The sequence below is a fragment of the Chanos chanos genome, chromosome 9 (genome assembly GCF_902362185.1).
Source record: "Chanos chanos chromosome 9, fChaCha1.1, whole genome shotgun sequence".
Taxonomy (NCBI): Eukaryota; Metazoa; Chordata; class Actinopteri; order Gonorynchiformes; family Chanidae; genus Chanos; species Chanos chanos.
In genome coordinates, this window is record NC_044503.1 from 1,394,575 (window position 1) to 1,410,543 (window position 15,969).

Below are 15,969 nucleotides of genomic sequence, written 5' to 3' on the forward strand. Positions count from 1 at the left end.
TGTTAATCTTCTGGCAGTGTAGTGCTCAAACTCAGGGTGCCCCCTGCTGACTGCCTCAGCCCAGCACGCGAAGAGTTAAACTTCTGCCATTTTAACACGGCTGACAGATCATGAGGCCACAAGGGTGTTACCTAACAAAATGGACGACATTAACCCTCCGTCTGCCACAAGCTCCACCTGGCGTGGCCCACAGCAACAGCACAACACACACGACGAGAAGGTACAGCCTCCTCACGTGGCCACAAAAGAATGCTCTCTCTCTCTCTCTCTCTTTCTCTTTCTCACACACACACACACACACACACACACACACAATCTAAGAGCATAGTCAGAAGGAAACTCCTCCCCCATTGCACACACACACTTGCACCCATCCCCCACACACGTAACACACACACACACACACACACACACACAGAGTGAGAGAGAAAGAGAGGGAGAGAGAGAGAGAGAGTGTTCTCAAACGGGCTTGGAGAGAATACATACACAAACACTGAACTGCAAGACCCTACGAAATGAAAGTCATCAAAGAGAGATGAGAGCAGTCAAAACCTCCCATTAAAAACACACTGATGCCAGACACATCACTAAATTTGACGGAACGATCTGCTCCATCAACACCAAACATAAGTTCTCTCTCATTAGACAAAGGAACACGTCTGGATCACAGCGTGTGAATAATTAATAGGGGAACGGAGCTGTATCTTCATAACTCTGGGCCATGTTTTCAGAGGCTACGTGGCTGTGTAGCCCAGATGCATTCAGTGCCATGCCTAACTGGGGAAGAGGAAGAACAGCAGAGGCAAGGGACTGACCGGCCTCAGACACAGAGTCCACACTAATGAGGACAGCGGTCCTCAATCTAGGGGAACAACAGGACTGGTACAGGACAGGTAACGGTCAACCGGACAGCCGCTGAGGTCCTGACAAGACAGTCAAGAGATTTTCTGACCTAAATCGTTCCTGTTCACAACCCACAGCCTGGCCTGGAACCATTACAGAGGCAGGCGGTCGTGTGATTTTCTACACTGTCTCTGGATACACTGATCACCCGTTCATTGGCAGAGCTATCTGGTTTGTTTTGGGGGGTTTTTTTTGAGTGGAAGTGTGGGGTCGCAGGTGAAGCGGTTGCAGTGACAGCACACGCTTTGGACGGCCTCGTCCAACGGCACGAACAATCATCATCTCGTAATGATGAGGAGCAAATCATCAGCCCAAGGGTTCCCACCTGCTCTGGTCTATCACGGACTCATGTGAAAGGAGGGAATAAAAAAATGACTTCCTTTTCTGGGAACGATTCTCTATGAGACGCAGTCAACGTCGTGCCTAATAAGCAGATCTCTGACTGAATATGAACGGCAGTAAGAGATGGCCATTGACGCATATCCTGGGAAACAATGGCACTAAAAGAGTAATTAGAAAACAGCTGACCAGCTATGCCTCTTTCTACTGGGGGAAAAACAGACTGAATCCAGGTCAGCAGACTGTGTGGTTCCACCTATTAAAGCCCAGTTCCGAAGCCTAGTGGAAGACTAAAAACACCAACAGCTATTTCTGTTTCTGACCGTGCTTCTGGCCTGCCCTGCCTCTAAGTGGAAATCGCTCAGTTTTCTGCATAACAAAGTCTCTCATAACCAGGAGACTGAATATCCAATTATCAAGAGACTGAAAACTACATTATAGTAGGATAGAGTCACGTCAAACAGGAGCAAAGGCGGAATCAGTTTCTACGAGACCCACCGTAATGGATTAACAGGGTAAAATGGATTAACAGCAACTAACAGGCATACGCCAAAAAAAACACCAAACACAATCATTCCTATTGATCAGGCAAGCCACAAAACCGCATAATGGTCTACAGCTGCATCTAAGGTTCTGATTACAGTAGCAAACTCATAGACTCACCCATGACTGACACAGCAGTTATCAGCAACTTACAAACACAGGGGCAAACAGCCAAACACACGAGTTTGGCCAGACCCAATATCTGTGAGTCAAGTCAGTCTCTGGATATCAGGAGTGAACAGTACATTACACACAAGTTACACTCGCGCACGCGCGCACACACAAACAAGTTGCCATGGCTCCCGGGGGAAAGGCTTGATCTGACAGTCGTGTCGCTACGGCACTGAGTGTTCCAGAGTTGCAGTGTCAGCAAAGCTGAAAACACACAGCATTGTTAGAGACGATCTGGAACAGCATGCCACTGGGTTGGATTCTTCTACAACTCCTGGGAGAGTGGGGGGGGGGGGGGGGGGGGGGGGGTACCTCTAGTGCTCACAGAATAACCCATTCTGTGACAAGACCCATTTAAATTCACCCCAAACCAACTTTAATCAAGGTCTAAATGTGATAACTGATATGACTTCTAATGCATATAAACAAACTCATACTAACCCACCATCTGTTCTCATTCCAAAGTACTCAACACGACATCAATAGAATAAAGCTGCAGTAAACACAGCGTGGATTTTTAAGAGCTGCTGACTTGTTGAGCCTTCAGCATGATGAGGTATTAATTGTTAAAAAGGGAAGCGTGGTGTGTGGAGATGTGAGTGTACTGAAACATAACAGCAGCGTTCTGATCACTCCCAGCACTGAGCTGGTGCCTGACAAACTGCCAAAGGGATGGTGAAATGGGGGAATTTCAGACACCCTACAGACTGACTGTGTCTGAGTGAACAGAGTCAGCCCTGGGTCCAGTGCAGCGGAGCAGGAAGTCAGGCTGGGACAGGGAGGTTTCAGGCCTAGCCACGTGGCTCTCTCTCTCTCTCTCTCTCTCTCTCACACATTTCCTGTTTAGCACTCAATCTCTCCATTTCAGAGACGTCTGACCAGCCTCTGGTTGCCTCAGCTTCTCTCCCACAGTCACTCTCCGCTGGGACCAGTTCAGCACTTCCTTACTGGAGCCGGCCAACAGCTTTTCCAACCAAGAAGTCATCTACGCCATCAGTCTCTACCAGAGAACTCATAACCTTCTGTGCGTGTCTGAAGAAACGCTGAGTTCAAACACACGTCTGAAGCTCTCTGACTACTCAATCTGAAACTCCAAAGTCAAGTTCCACTAGTAAATGCTGAACAAACAGTACACAAAGCAATGCTTCCTCACTGGCACGTCACCTCACGCTGTGAACTTTATTTAATGATGTCTTACAAAGTTTCTGAGGCCTTACTACAAAACCCTCAACATTCATTGGGTTTCCCTCTGCAAATTTGCCAAATGCACAAAAAAATGCAATATTACCAAATCTCTTTCCACATGGAAACACAGTGTAAACATGGGCCACAATAAGGAGATGTCACTGCAGTATCTCTACCCTACAGAGCTGTCATTAGGTTCCTGTCTGAGGTATGGCATAACAGTGGAGTCAGGCACATCATTTTAAACTGTGATTTTCTCACAGCTCCTCTGAAGGCCGGCAGGCCACACACTGGAGACATCTAAAGAGACATGCACACTACATCTGACCCAGAGGGACTGGGCGCCTGCACTGAATCCCTAAAGAGAGAACTGCCAGGAGCAGGTATACATCTCCACGCCGAAGACACAAAGACGGAACTTCTGTCCATGTCTGCTGCTCTGGTCTCGACAGGCCGACCCGTGTGACGTGAACAGAGATGAGGAGTGGGAGTACAGGTGCGTTTTGTAGTACAGGTGCATTTTATGTTCACTGATCTCTCCGTCATCCACAGGTCATGCCCCATCTCTTTTAACCTGAATACCGCAAAGCCAGTCCAAATGACCAAAGCCAGTCCAAATGACCAAAGCCAGTCCAAATGACCAAACCAGTCCAGATGACATGAACGCTTCAGTGTCACTGCTGTGTTGTCTGCAGTGACAACCATCATGTTTTAAACCATTAAGTACATAAGCAAAAGAGATTACCACTGTCATCTTTAATTAAATTGCACAAAATAGCAATGTTTACATGCATTCAAATCAGTTCAAAGACAACAGGTTTCCATCTGGATCAAATATGAACACCAGAAAAACACCCAGCTCTTTTCGAAAACACAGAAACATGTTCAGCAATTTCTAACAGACGATGAACAATGCTGGTCTTCACATTGCAACACAGATGCCTTACGGGGCCAGTGAAACGTTGTCTCCTGCCAAAGATTTTAGGGTTTACGTAACGATCTGTGTAGTCTGTGTCTTTGTGGATGGCGGCCGGGGCAAAGCGTTAAGGGAGCAAGATCCGAATTCAAACATGGTTTCCACCCACCCAACACTACACAGCTCTTCAGAGCCAGCATCACACCCACACACCTCAATCCACACCATCATCCATCCACCACTCATCAGGTAATGCCTTTTTTGACACAAGCTTGGCCGTATGGTTGTGAAAACGACTACCATGAGTTTAAAAAAAAATAAAAAGTGTTTGCTCTGCGGGGTCCAGGGTGGAGTTCCTGGCTTAGGCGGTGTTGTGTAGAGCAGAGGTGTGCTCATGGGAACCAATCCCAGCACACTGCTGCTGTGAATCCCAGGAAATGCTACTGTGTATGTGTTCCCTGAGGAGAGTGACAACAGGGTTCTACATCACATCACTGTGTACCTCACTGTTTCCTGGGCACCTATGGTGCAGTGGGAATAACTGAGTGAACAGTGGTCTCCTCCATCCTCCAGTATTTCACTACACTGCAACCTTCCATAGTTCACAGGGTTAAAGACGCACGGGAATCTGTGCAAGTACGTATTTCCATGGCTGATGACAGTGTCGTTTGTTTTTACTAATGTGTAGCTCTGAGGACCATACAAAAGCATTAAGCTGGGATAATAGTGTTGACAGGATTAATAGTGTGATATAGTGACTACAGTGATCACACAATGAGACTGATTTTTACAACAAACAAGAAATAATTAACGTAACGGTCGCGTCACGCGCCGCATCGCCTGGGTTCACCGCAGAGTTGTTAAAAAAGCTGTGTGAACAGAGAGCTACGGCCGGTGGGTGGACTTTTATTCTGACACTGGGTCATGCCAGTAATAAGTCCTTGCCAGCAGGGTTAAAACGGCTCGGGGCTTGTGGCAACTACTCACAATTAATCCACCATTACGGCACAACGAACCTCAAGACTCACTGCGAAAAACTCATCAACAATGGCACGGTGTCTTATCGTCCAAATAAATAAGTATATGTATATAAACATTTAAAAGGCAGTCAAAGTTTTTTCCCCTAAATTACATGTGTTAAAGTTATTTTGATGGCTGCACTAACAACGATATTTGGCAACTTTTCCATTAAGTACCATCATCAGTCGGATAGATATTTATCTAGCTTGTCAGCAACCTAACAGAGTGGCATGACAAATTACCACTGGCTGGAATAACTCACATGCAAATGTTGGCTGGCGATACCAGCTACCCCGGCTAACTGACTGGCTAACATTCAGTTAGCTGTTTAGCTTTGATGAGCACTGAAAACAATCAAGTTTCAGAACAAGCTGGCTTGGTTGGTATTCCGGGAATCTGTCTTCGATTAAAAATGTGCGATGCTCCCACTATTATTGGCATCCCATAATACAGCGAGGAATGTTTTCCATAATCCGAACAAAGTTGAAACTTACATATTTGTCAAAATAATAAACTAGACCAGCTAGTTGGCTACCAGGAACTCCACTCGGACACCAGGATCGCTAGCCAGCTAATGTATCTCTTATAGACAGACCGACGGACAGACAGACATCCCGACACTGAAAACGCAACTTACTAGCTGGACAGTTTCCACAACAAACAGCATAAAATACTCGAATTACCCCAATAACTAAACACACTACGGAATTCTGAGACTTTAAGAAAATTTCTTATTCTACCAAAGTTTTAAGTAATATATCAAACAGCTCATCCCGACTCACTAATGACGGTTTGTTCTAAGCAACCCGTATCTGGCTAGCGAGACAGCTAGCTAGCTAAGGTTAGCTAGGTGTATGGCTAATTAGAGAGATAGATAGCGATAGGTATCGTTAGCTTATTGCTAGCTCGTTAGCACAGCTAGCTCTCCAACTTAAGTCTAGGAGAAAAACTTCGAGGTCGTTAAATCCATAACAAAAATTTTCAACTACCACTATCCATGTAAAGAAACTTACAGAGAAGGAGGGGATGCTATGATACTTTCCCTTTGGGACCTCCAAGCGCTCAGTTACTGTTTATAATCCCAGTAATTCGGTGTAAAAAAAAATCCCGGGGATCCCCTCTGAGCCCGTCGCTTCTCCGGTGGCCAAATAATGAACAGATCGCATACACACGCGGCGTCACGAGCACCGGGCATGCGCACTGGACGGCACATAAAGGGGTCTCTCTGGGGGCAGTGGGGTCAAAAATCCATTAGTTGCAGCAGGAGCATCCCGTAGTCACACAGTCCAATTACCTTTGCTCCTTTGAAGCAGCTTATCTCCTGGTTTCAAATAAGCTTACGACTAAGCCGACACAAAAGTGAACGCTGCCAAGTCTGTATTCTGTAACTATGGCATATACCTATGTATTTTGGCACGAAGATATAAACTGTTTTTCCCCTCTGCCATATGACATATTGATACTTAAATAGAGGTTTCCTATGCTTCTCATCAAGACGTAGCAAAATGACAGGCCACGGTATTCAGCACTGACATGAACCTAAAGAGATAAAACAGAAGTACAAGGTAGTGGTTACAAAGAAAGACCATTGTTTAAAAAGTGTGATAAAATTTCACTAGTGTTACTGATATTACAGTATTTGGTTATTACAAACAGGCAATATCACACTAGTCAGTAGGTTTCATGGCTGGGATTGTACAGGCTGTAAATGTTAAACACGTCTATGCATCATAGCCATGAATCCTACTGAAATATCCACTGCCAGTCTAATATTACTGGGTACAACTGTTTTACCTGGAGACACAAGTGTTCCACCACACGTGTTTATAGGACAGAGACAGAGACACTTCCCCAATGAATATGAAAAAAAAGGGGGGGGGGGGGACTGTGTGACATATGGCTGAAAAAAGTTTCTAACATTTCATTAAAAATATATCTTATTTTTTTAGAAAATGCTGTGAGAAAAGCAGATTATATCATGCAACGCTGGGGACACCTGCTGGTCAAATATCAAATTGCACTTGGTGGATAATCAGATGTATGCAATACTGCAATTCTGCTACTACTTCTGCTACTACTACTAATTATAATACTGCTCTCCTGTTCTGTGTGACACCAAACCCCCTGTGCCAACTACTCAAGACATCAGGTGTAAGATTCAAACTGAAGTCTGGAAGGAACTAGACAGTGAAGACTTTTCAGATGACATCAAGATGAAGTTCAGACCAGACAAATCCACTTGGCTCATCATCAAGTGGGGCAACTTCACAAGTACTGAGGGAAGTACTGAACCTGGAAGGAGGATACATCAGAGATACAGATGTCAAGAATGGCTTCAGGGAGCTCAGAATGTGGCAACATCAGGAGATCCTGTGAGAAAAGGTAAAGAAGACAGTCACAAGCGCTGGCAAACATAGACCGATATGAATTCTGAGGTCAAAAGCCCAAGCTGAATGGAGAGAACAACATCCAAGCACTTAACAGCTATGCCCCCCCCCCCCCCCCCCCCCCCCCCCCCCCCAGTAATAAGCCACACTGGAGGGAATCATCTGATAGGCAGTGGAAGAGTCAGTGGCAGGGACTGGACCGAATGACAAAGGTAACTGATGGCCATGCACAGAGCCCTCCATCCCAAGACAGACATCCACTGCCTCCATGTCCCCTGGGACCGAGGAAGAAGAGGCCTCTGAAACATCAAACCAGCCGTCAGAGCAGAGGAACTCAATCTGACTGAATGGTCACCCAAGCAAGGTAAGGACACAGTCGTCCAGGCAATCCGTCTAGGATGAGTGTACAAGAAACGAAACAAAGGAGCCAAGGCCTGGAGGTGAGATCAGATGGAAGACACCATCACGATCTGTAGAGACAAGACCCTGCACGGGCAGTGGAACAAACCACTGTGGACGAGACACAAAGATGGATGAGGGAAGCTGGCCTGGAGGCATCAACAGAAACTCTCATCACTGCAGTAGAAGACCAGGCAAAGATGAGAACACCAGGCTGGATCGGTCCAGAGGGCAGGAGGAGTCAGGATCTCTGGTATCTCAGGAGTAGCACGTGTAGCTCGACAGAGAGAGAGATTGTTAGATATGTTCATTTCCACATAAGGGTTAAGGGAAAATGTACATCATGTGCTGAGTGCATCAGTTAAGTTAAGTCTCCGTGATTGCACACACACACTGTGAACAGCAAATTTGTCTCTGCATTTAACCCATCCAACACACCAGTAGTGAACACACAACAGACACAGGAGCAGTGGGCAGCATTCCTCTGTGCCCGGGGAGCATTAGGGTTACGTGCCTTGCTCAAGGGCACACAGCCGTGGGTGTCGGGCCTGGGAATCGAACCGGCAACCCTCCGGTCACAAGCCCGGTTCTCTAACCTTTAGACCACAGCTGCCCATAATTTTTCCTGAGTGGGGAGTGCACCGTTTCTGGAGGTACTGCAACACCAGGTCGATGCGTGGAGTGGACGGAGCAAGCCCCTATTCCATCTCACTCACTCACTCACTCACTATCTAAGCCGCTTATCCTAACTAGGGTCGCGGGGGTTGCTGGAGCCTATCCCAGCGGTCACAGGGCGAAAGGCGGGGAAACACCCTGGACAGGTCGCCAGTCCATCGCAGGGCAGACACACAGACAATCACACTCACACACACAATCATACCTAGGGACAATTTAGTGTCTCCAATTCACCTAACCTGCATGTCTTTGGACTGTGGGAGGAAACCGGAGCTCCCGGAGGAAACCCACGCAGACACAGGGAGAACATGCAAACTCCACACAGAAAGGACTCTGGCCGCCCGGCCGGGAATCGAACCCGAGACCAGAAAGGACTCTGGCTGCCCGGCCGGGAATCGAACCCGAGACCTTCTTGCTGTGAGGCGACAGCGCTATCCACTGCGCCACCGTGCCGCCCCCCTATTCCATCTCCCTGTTCCAAAAATCAATTTAATATATGGTCCCCGGGTAGGGGACGTATCAGATATTAAACTGATAAGATCAGATACTACACTTGATCTTAGCCAAAAGGTCGAGAAGCGGCAGTAGAAGACCAGGCAAGGAACACCGAGTGCCATAGAGTGAAAATTAGTGACGCTCGTTAGTGTAGACCGTGCAGGTAACAGGGTGAGACTGTTACCCACCGGGTGACTGAATGCCAGAAGATCGCCAACATTGAGCACTTGAAGAGGCACAACAACATCCCAGCACTGGTGCACAGGACCATCTGTGAGCACTACTGGATCCCAGTGCATTGGAAGCCATTGCTCCTAAAACCTGAACCAGTGCCAGAGGTTGAGACATTCCTATCAATTCCATACGAGCAGGAAAAAAAATCAGCGAATACCAGGATCTGCAACTGGAACTGCAGACAATCTGGAATGTGAAGGTTCAAATCATCCCAGTCTTCAGAGCCCAGAGGAGCCCAGATGAACATGATACTGCACTGGCTCTACACCGAGTACCATTGACACATTTTGTGGTGGCCAGTCCCCTCAGTCCAGCCAACACCTGCATCCAATCACATACTCAGATCTTTTAACACTTTTGACATGTGCACCTCCCCAAAAATGTAACTACGCGTCGCTGTGCCACGCGTTGAAGCAGACCACAACAACTGTGATTGGTCCGCTTGGTAGCATCACCCTCCTTCTGCCAATCAGTTCAATGGTTGTACACTCCATCTCCTCCGATGACTTCTCTCTTTTCCGTGTTGTAGTCATTTCAGTGAAAGTAACTGTTGTTTAACATTTATTAGCTCCAACTCCAACTCAGTTTCAGTCGCCATTGAAAATTTTCGGCAAAATGGCGAACTGAACACTCCTTATTTTGAAAGCTCCATTTGTTTGTCCGGCAAAGTTTAGAAACTAGTCCTCCTTTTGAACGCAAAACTTGTTTTACAGATATTGCTGTGCAAGGACTGAATTCTGACTTTTTATTTAACATTACTCCATTGTTTGTAATGCAGGAAGAAATCAACACAGTGGCACAGACATCCCACCGCAAACTAGTGTTTTGGTGATGTAATTACAGAGCAACGCAGATACACTACACAGAGGTATAAATGCTCACAGTGGCGTAGGCTCCACATAGAGCCTACGCAGAAGTATAAATCAGCCTTAATAACACTAACTGACCCCGTCGCCTCAAAACACACTGCTAGAAGTTTCCTCTACCATCATTTTCACTTTCCCATCCATGACAGTCAAAAATGACAGACCACATGTTCTCATTACAGCGGATGGATGCCTGTGAAGAGCCCTCTCTTGGACAGACACGGATCAGACACCAAAAGGAGTTTTGACAGAATCAGTGTGGCTTTTGCTGTATTATATGTATTATTGCTTTTTCATCTAAAAAAGTGTGTGTGTGTGTTTTAAAGCAAATTCATTCTGGCATTCTGAACAAACATGTGTCAAAGTTCAGAGGCTACTGTGGACTTTCTGTCCTGCTTAAAAACAACATGAGGGTTTTTTTGCTCTCACCAGTGTGAAGGGTTCAGCCCTGTGGTTTGTGAGAAAAGTGTGACTGTTTAAAGTGTAGCATTGTTGGGGTTTTTTTGTCAACTGGACTGGGAGAGTAGTTTCCTTTTGCTAACATGACTTTAACACAGTTGGCAGGCTCTTCCTCTCGCTTTAAAATTGCCAGACATATTGGAGGACACAACGGGGTGTGAAGAGGGAGGAGGCGAGAAAAACATTGATATAGTTCGAGAGAGAGCGACGAGGTTCAGAGGAGAACAGCGTGCACCTCCTGTAGCATCAGGTGAGTTTACACCACTCAAGATCAGCACTGACAAATGCTTGAATTATACTGCAGGGAGAAGAATGAACACAGGACAGAGGATTATCAGTTTGTCTGATAAGATATGGAGCTTGTTTCAAACCAGTGTGAAATATCCTGTTGTCATGAGATTCTCTGTGTCGATCATCATAAGCCTGATTAACATCTCTCTTTCAGATGAAATTCCAATATTTCATTCATCCTTTTGCACTTGGCTATGTGCGAATAACTGATGAGTCTGTGTTTTCCAACATGTATTCTAAATTTTTAAGCATTTTTTACCTGAATTAAAAAAAAGAATGGAAAAAAATGCATAGGTTAAAAGTGGGCATCATTTTAATCTAATGTTAAACAGTGCATAAGAATATAGAAAGACATAAAGCTAAAAAAAAATACATAAAGCTAAAGGTTTATGAACTGCTGTGATATGTGACCCGCGACTCTGCCCTGCTGTGCCAGAAGAATCATCAGAGAAGAGGGAGAATGAACTTTACCAGCCTGTTAATGACCTGTCTGCTGATAGGGAGCAGTGTGTCTTGGTCCTTTAAGAGAGGTACTATTACAACATTATATCATTATTGACATGCAGCACACAGCGTCACTTAATATAGCTTTATTATATCTCTTTGCACTTTGGTCTTCACACATTGGGCTTGTGAACTGAGATGGTTCTGTGCCCTTGAATATTGTTATTGTAAATAAACTGTGTCGTTTCTGTCCTTCAAAAGATGCCGCTGGTCACCCTGATCATGTGGCGCGTTTTTCTGGACAAGCGCCCAAAGCCTGTGAAGTGACAGGCTATGAGAGCTGGTACAGGGTTGGCTCCCATTGTGTCAAGTATTTTAGCTACTTGATGAACTTCAGCAATGCTGAGGTAAGAGAGAGATTAGCATAGCACAACCGTGTTTTATTTCATGTCTTTGCCCAGTCAGTTTTCATTCTCTTCCATCATAATTCTAAGATGGAACTTTATTTGATGATTTTAGTTCAGAAAGATGTAGATGATATGTTTCTGTTGAAGATAAATATCATGTCGTGATATTCCCCCAGCACACTCCACAGTGTAGCAGGCAACTCTCTGTCTTTTCCCAGCATTACTGCAGGTCGGTAACCCCTGGTGGTCACCTTGTGTCATTGCACAACTATCAGGCCAACAGGGATGTCCTCTATATCCTTCCAAAGCACAACAACCGTCCCCCTCGCATCTGGTTGGGCGGTTTCGAGCTTTTCATGGTAAGAGAGAGCAAACAGGAGTGGTCCAAGGAAGGGTGAATGAGAGTGGTGTTGTTACGGGTTCGTAACTGAACGTATGACTTACTCTCTCTTTCAGTCTGGGAAGTTTATCTGGACAGATGGGTCTACGTGGGATTATTCAGCCTGGGCCCCAGGAGAGCCCACCTACCGACACAAAGGATATGTGGACTGCCTGGAGATGAACGCCAGTAAGATGGGGGCGGGGTCTGGGTGGGGTGGGGAGGCTTGCTGATGTGTTTATGAGGGTAGACACAGTACTCAAGAAAGACAGAGAGATTCGGGAAGGGAACCGACAGAGGAAAAAAGGGCTGGAAGAGGATTAGATATTACTCTGACATCACTCCTGGGGGCTGTTCCAGAAAGCAGGTTTAGTAAAAACTCAGAATTAGTTATCTCAGAGTAAGTAGTAAACCTCCTAATAGAAGAGCCCTATGGCTTCATTCTTCTAGTAAAACAAAGTTATAGAGCTCTTCTATTAGGAGGTTTACTGCTCACTCTGAGTTAACTAACCCTGAGTTTTCACTAAGCCCACATTCTGGAATACCCTCCTGAAGTCAAGCAGGCAGATTAAGCTGTTTATGAACCTTCACTGGTCACTGCAGTGAAACAGAACAGAAACACAACACTACATAACTATAGCAGGAAAAAGACAGAGAGAGATGAACTTGGGAGAGAGGAGAGAGGAAGCTTGTTTGCTGACAAAATGACAAAACAACCTCAACTTTTCACCAAAAATGCAAAGTAGGCCTAACCACATGGAAAGACAGCGAAAATGTCACTCAAAGGGATGGTGCACACACACACACACACACACACACACTCACACACACACACACACACACACACACACACACACACACACACACACACAGTAAAGCTAATTTCAAGAGCTGTTTCTCTGTTTCCTCATTTTCATGTTTTCTCTTCATGTTGTTGTTCTTGTTTTGTTGAACGTTTATTTATTTATATAACACAATCACTTGTTTCAAACCAGTTCAAACTAGTTTCTACTTTCCTCAGACTTATGTGAAATTCTGTTGATTCTGCTCCAAACTAAAGACTGCTTTGCAAACAGCCGTAGAGACAATAAGAAACAAATGGGGGGGGGGGGGGGGGGGGGATAGAAACAAATGGTTTAAAATATCTTTTCTTCTGTTTTTCCAAGACTAGTCACCTTGTATGCATCTCTCTCTCTCTCTCTCTCTCTCTCTCTTTCTCTCTCTCTCTTTCTCTCTCTCAGGGCCTGGGATGTGGTATGAACACTATTGTTTTTTGCGGAGGAGTTTCGTTTGTTCCTTTAAACCTGTGTGAGGGCTGATCACAAACCCTAGTTGTTTCCTTTAACTTTTTATCGCTCAACTATCTTCAATTTATGCAATCATATTTAAAGCAAATGTAAATTAATGAGCAAAACATGAAATAAACTTGAAACAGTGAAGCTTTCACAATCAGATTTCGACTTTGTAAACATCAGTCATGCCATGGAGGGTCGCATGGAATGTAGACACACGTGTGCACACGTGTGTATAAACATGTATGTGTTCTGAACTGTTGGTACCACGTTATTACACGCTAAATGTGTTCAACTATGACTATCCCTTTTTTGAAATAAACATTGTATTAACATTAAGAAATGATGCTTACTGCAAACTTTGCTGAACAAAGTGGAAAACAGCTAATAGTCCAGTAACAGCTTCATAGCTGGGGGCCATAGACCAGTTTAGATGCTAAACTGAAGAGAGGAGAGGGAGGGAGACAGTAGTGTGAAGGAAACATGCGTCACCTCACACACACTAAACTAGTTCTCAGAGGTTTAGCATTCACATCAGGCTGAAACTGTCATACCCTGTCCCTCTGTTTATCTCCTTTCCCCCCTCTACTGGTCAGTGTTAGTATAAGTCTATTTACTTCCTTGTTTTGTTTTTTTTGGGGGGGGGGGGCAGTCTTATTAGTTCACTTATTGGCTTCACCTGTTTTGAGATAGTTTTGCCTCATTTAGCTTTGTATAAATACTCCTTGATTGTCCTTGTCTCTTTGTTTGGTGTGTACCCTGTGTTATACTGAGCTCTCTACTGGCTGGAATCCCTGAACCTGTAATTTGTAAGTCCTTGAAGTAAAAGAACAACTGACCTGCACATGTATGCGGGCTTTCTTACACAATGTGACAGAAATAAAGCCAAATGAATTAAGTCTATTTCATACAGTCTTTTCAAATGACCAGAGGTTTCATTGTCTTCAGATACGTCTTTTTTTAATGACAAACCCAATTTTGACCATCTCATATACAGTAAATACACACCAGGCAAACGCCTATCTGATCTTTAATTACATTTCTTGCTCTTTCATATGATACTCAGTTACTCCTGTTCATGTAACCGGTTTTACGTATTTGTGCTTAGTAATATTCGCCCAACAGTTGACATTTCAATAATCTTCAAAAATTGGACGGACTCAATAAACCATCTCATTGTAATAAATGTTTAACAAGCATGTAGCCCATGTTAGAAAAAGTACCAGAAGTGGCAATATCAATGTCATATAAGAGTTAAAACTGTTCCCATTATTGACACTAAATTGAGCCAATCAAGTGGCCTACTTTTGTGCAGCGCGGCCCATAAAAACTCCCAGCAACCGTTAGAAGTTTTATTGAGGTGTACAGCAGATCGCTATTTTCTCTCGCGCGGTTTGTTGATATTAACGGCTCTGCTTCAGACTCCTTGGCTGAAAGTGTATGAAGAGGTCGGAGTTTAACTGTGCTGATCTGTTGGGGGTGCAGTGACTCAAACAGCTCAGCGGTGAGTAAGAAGTCTGTTAGCTGTCGGTAGAAACAAATGTGATCTGTCGAGAAGCAAGGAGCGGAAAAGTCCGCTAGCCGTTAGGCTAATTCATGCAATGTAAAACGCCATAGACGCATGCTAACAATATTGGTGTGTCTGATATGTGGAGGAAAATGTAGTCAGCAAACCACATTTCTTTTGTCTGTGAACTGAGTTAGTTTTATGAACGCTAAATGTTACTGCTGTTAAGCCATGGGTTGTGTAGATTGTCGTTTTTAAGCGCACTCTGCTGCACAGCTCATTTTAGTCCATTCTGTGTTTCTTATGAAGCTCCAACGATTCACAGCTATATAACGTTATTATGTGCCTTATGTAAAGAGAGTTTGACGGGTGTAATCCTAAACCTTAAATCAAGGTTCATTTTGGTTATGGAGTATTTGACGTAATGTTACACTGAATTTGAGATTTTGAAAATATATTTGTACAACAAAGCTAGTTAACTATGATTTAAATTATAGGTTGTACTAATACATGGTGATGACTGTGTGAATGTAATTGTGCGAATGTATGACCTGTCTCTAGGTCAGGTTTTGGTAAGGGGAGGGCTTGGTGACAGGTCTAATGCAGGAGAGAGCGTCCACTGAAGAGTAGAGATTCCAGTTAACTGGATGGCAAGCCAACCTATAGATCCTGAGAGAAGGACTGGACAGACTGCTGCCTTTTGAAATTGGATTCCCTCCTCGCCTCCTGGTGTGGTAGGACAGACTATTATACAGACACACATTTGGGCCCTAACGATCGATCTACTAATTGAACTCAAAGACTGAACTCGGTATAAAAAAAGGGGTTTCTTTTGAGCACACTTTATTGTTTTAGTAGATTATTTTGTGTAAACTGTAAATGTATGTAATGCTGTTATTGGATATCAATACACATGTTCATGCACACTCATTCTGGTGTTAAAACCTCCTTACTGCTGTTCAAAATCTCGGGCCTCTGACATCCTAGCCCTTCTGACACTGGTCCATATGTACCTCATTGATAAGTACCAAAGTGTAATCAGTGTTACAAGTAACTC

General features: G+C 44.6%; 2 protein-coding genes and 1 pseudogene across 2 annotated transcripts in view; 1 reads left to right on the forward strand and 2 right to left on the reverse strand.

The window, feature by feature from the left end:
- Positions 1 to 6,176, reverse strand: part of gatad2ab (GATA zinc finger domain containing 2Ab) — a 32,294-nt gene extending 26,118 nt beyond the window's left edge. Inside the window, exon 1 of the mRNA XM_030784421.1 lies at positions 6,091 to 6,176. The gene's annotated coding sequence lies outside the window, so the exon portion shown is untranslated. The remainder of the gene's footprint in view (positions 1 to 6,090) is intronic.
- LOC115820564 (lectin-like) lies at positions 140 to 13,425 on the forward strand. The gene is made up of 7 exons (XM_030784185.1): positions 140 to 220; positions 3,594 to 3,637; positions 7,227 to 7,348; positions 11,589 to 11,734; positions 11,953 to 12,093; positions 12,191 to 12,309; positions 13,359 to 13,425. Exons 1-7 carry the CDS (start codon positions 140 to 142, stop codon positions 13,423 to 13,425), a joined length of 720 nt encoding a protein of 239 aa, XP_030640045.1.
- On the reverse strand, positions 8,951 to 9,121 carry LOC115821903 (uncharacterized; annotated as a pseudogene).
- Positions 13,426 to 15,969: the final 2,544 nt, after the last annotated feature.